Source organism: Neovison vison, chromosome 3, assembly GCF_020171115.1.
Source record: "Neovison vison isolate M4711 chromosome 3, ASM_NN_V1, whole genome shotgun sequence".
NCBI classification, from domain to species: Eukaryota; Metazoa; Chordata; class Mammalia; order Carnivora; family Mustelidae; genus Neogale; species Neogale vison.
Genome location: NC_058093.1, coordinates 27,419,263 through 27,421,715, shown reverse-complemented (window position 1 = coordinate 27,421,715; position 2,453 = coordinate 27,419,263). Strand labels below are relative to the sequence as shown.

At 44.9% G+C, this 2,453-nt stretch overlaps 1 protein-coding gene across 1 annotated transcript; it reads left to right on the top strand.

The window, feature by feature from the left end:
• Positions 1–1,484: 1,484 nt before the first annotated feature.
• Positions 1,485–1,841, top strand: TNP1 (transition protein 1). Its single transcript, XM_044240841.1, has 2 exons — positions 1,485–1,623; positions 1,813–1,841. Exons 1-2 carry the CDS (start codon positions 1,485–1,487, stop codon positions 1,839–1,841), a joined length of 168 nt encoding a protein of 55 aa, XP_044096776.1.
• The last annotated feature ends 612 nt before the right edge of the window (positions 1,842–2,453 follow it).

Here is a 2,453-nt window from a genome sequence, read left to right as displayed (position 1 = left end):
AAGAGGGACAGAAAGAGGAAGTAATGACCCAGTTCCACTGAAATGTTTTTCAAAGGACTGAATATAAGGTATGAAGGAGGAAGAAGAAAAGCTTGGCTATTGAATCCATTGCTGGGGAAGTTGGAGAGGGTGGGTATCTCCAGCTCACGCTTCTACTTGGAGCTCCACACCCATGAACCCAGCAATCATACAATATCTCTATTTGGAAATCTCAAAGGCAGCTCAAACCTGAAATGTTTTAAACTAAAATGCATTATGATCCCTGTCCCCATGCCTAGACTTTATCCCAGGGAGTAGCACCAGCATCCAGATAGCTGTATTACACAAAAAAAGCCACACCTTCTGCTGTCACCAACCAAAGCCAGTCCATTCATCACCAAGTCTGTATCTCTTGTCCACATCTCTACATCTTGATCAACACCATTTCTGGCCCAGGCCTGAGCCTTTATCAAATATTTCTCTCTCCTGAACCACTACTATCAGTGCTAAAATCTCCCTCTATTTATTCTACATCCCCATCAATCTACCTTCCACATAATCTTGTCACATTACTCTCATAAACATTTTTCCATGGTTTCCCAATGCACATGAGCCTAGTCTGGTCTCTGCTTCTCTCTCCAACCTCATCCTGTACCATGTCAAGATGTAATTATCCTAACCCTGTTGGGAAGTGATTATTTACTGATATGTGCAGATTTCTGATGGCTTTCTCCCTGATGAGGCTGAAAGCCACCAGGAAAACAGGTCTATGTCTGGTTTTATCCATAACTATTTTTCTAACACCTAAGTGCATTGTGTATATTAGGTGATCAGTCAATATTTGATGACCGAATTTTTTTAAATGGGAAAGCCAACAGTTCTCAACAGAGGGTGATTGTACCCCTCCCCCAAGTCAATGTTCGGAAACATTTTTCGTTGTCACAGCTACTGGCATCTACTGGTAGAAGTCAGGGATGCTTTCAAACATCCTCTGATGCACAGGACAGCCCAGAAAATTACTCACCCCATAGTGTCATAGTTAGAGGAAAGAGAAGGAATATTTTTATTTTGCTCATATTGGATTGGGTTTCATAGAGTCACATCCTTACAGAAATACATTTGTGATCTCCCAGTGCTGTAAGAGATTGAAACACACACACATACCCACACTCAACGAAGACATTAAATTTCCTAGAGGCAGGAGATACCTATTCTTATGGTATCTTGTACTCCCCAGATGCCTAGCACAGAACTGAAATTGAATTGCTCAATAACACCTGTCTGGAAATCCTCATTTAACATAAAAAGGTAACCTTGAGTTGCATTAGAGGGGCCACCTTATTTCTCATATATGACCCAAGTGTAACAAGGGTCACTGACATCACAGTGAAGCCCCACCCATCTGCTAAGCCACACCCCTTCACAGTCACAATGGCTAAGGCCTTAAATACCCAGACTCCTGGCCTCCGGGCCCTGCAAAGCCCCTCATTTTGGCAGAAATTACAATGTCGACCAGCCGCAAATTAAAGAGCCATGGCATGAGGAGGGGCAAGAACCGAGCTCCTCACAAGGGAGTGAAGAGAGGTGGCAGCAAAAGAAAATACCGGAAAGGAAGCTTGAAGAGTAGGAAACGGTGCGATGATGGTGAGTAGGGACAAGCAGGCGACATAGGGGACTCACCCCAGGGGCCCTCCCTCTTGGAGTTGGCTTCTCTTGGACCCAGAATCTCAGCCTGAGAATTTCATTTCCAGTTCAGTTCCCACCGGGGCAGGAAGAGGAGAATGGGGATGTTCTAACCTGTGTCCCTCTTGCAACCATGTCCTTCCCCTACAGCCAATCGCAATTACCGCTCCCACTTGTGATGCCACCCATGGGCTCTGTCCTGGTGGACTTCATACAGCACCAGGCAGCAATGAGAGGATGACAGCCAGAGAAGAGCCTATCGTGTGGGTAAAATGCCAATCGTGACGAAATGAGGAATGTATATGTTGGCTGTTTCTCCTCAACATCTCAATAAAACTTTGAGAACCGAATGTCTCCTTTTCATCTTTTGGCTGGAAAATGGGCTTGGGCAGACTTGGGAAAGAATCATGTTAAATGGCTTCATACCTGTCAATTCTTTAACATGATCTTGGAAAATATCAAGAGTAATTTGTGTGGCCAGCACAGTCACCAGACTCTGGTCTTGGTCTCCATGTGCGATCTCCCTCTTCCCCCTCCTCACTATGGAAAGGGACCAGAGAGAAGAGACCTGGAAGAAATGCAGTTAGGAGCCATAAAATCTAAGGGGTTAATAACAAGGGAACCCCGAACCACGGGCTAAACTAAAGCTAAAAGACCAATCCCAAGGATGGTTACAGAAGTCTCCATGCTAATTTATCTGATTATGAGCAGGACTAGAAGACCGTTAGGGAGACTCTTACCTTGTGTCAGCAGGGATATTGGCCAGGCAATCCCAACTGGTGAGAATCTGA

Bases quoted from the DNA above. Each gene is read 5' to 3' on its own strand.
- TNP1 (XM_044240841.1), top strand. From the start codon at position 1,485: ATGTCGACCAGCCGCAAATTAAAGAGCCATGGCATGAGGAGGGGCAAG. The intron at 1,624-1,812 runs GTGAGTAGGGAC...CTTCCCCTACAG, and splicing joins TAGGAAACGGTGCGATGATG to CCAATCGCAATTACCGCTCC.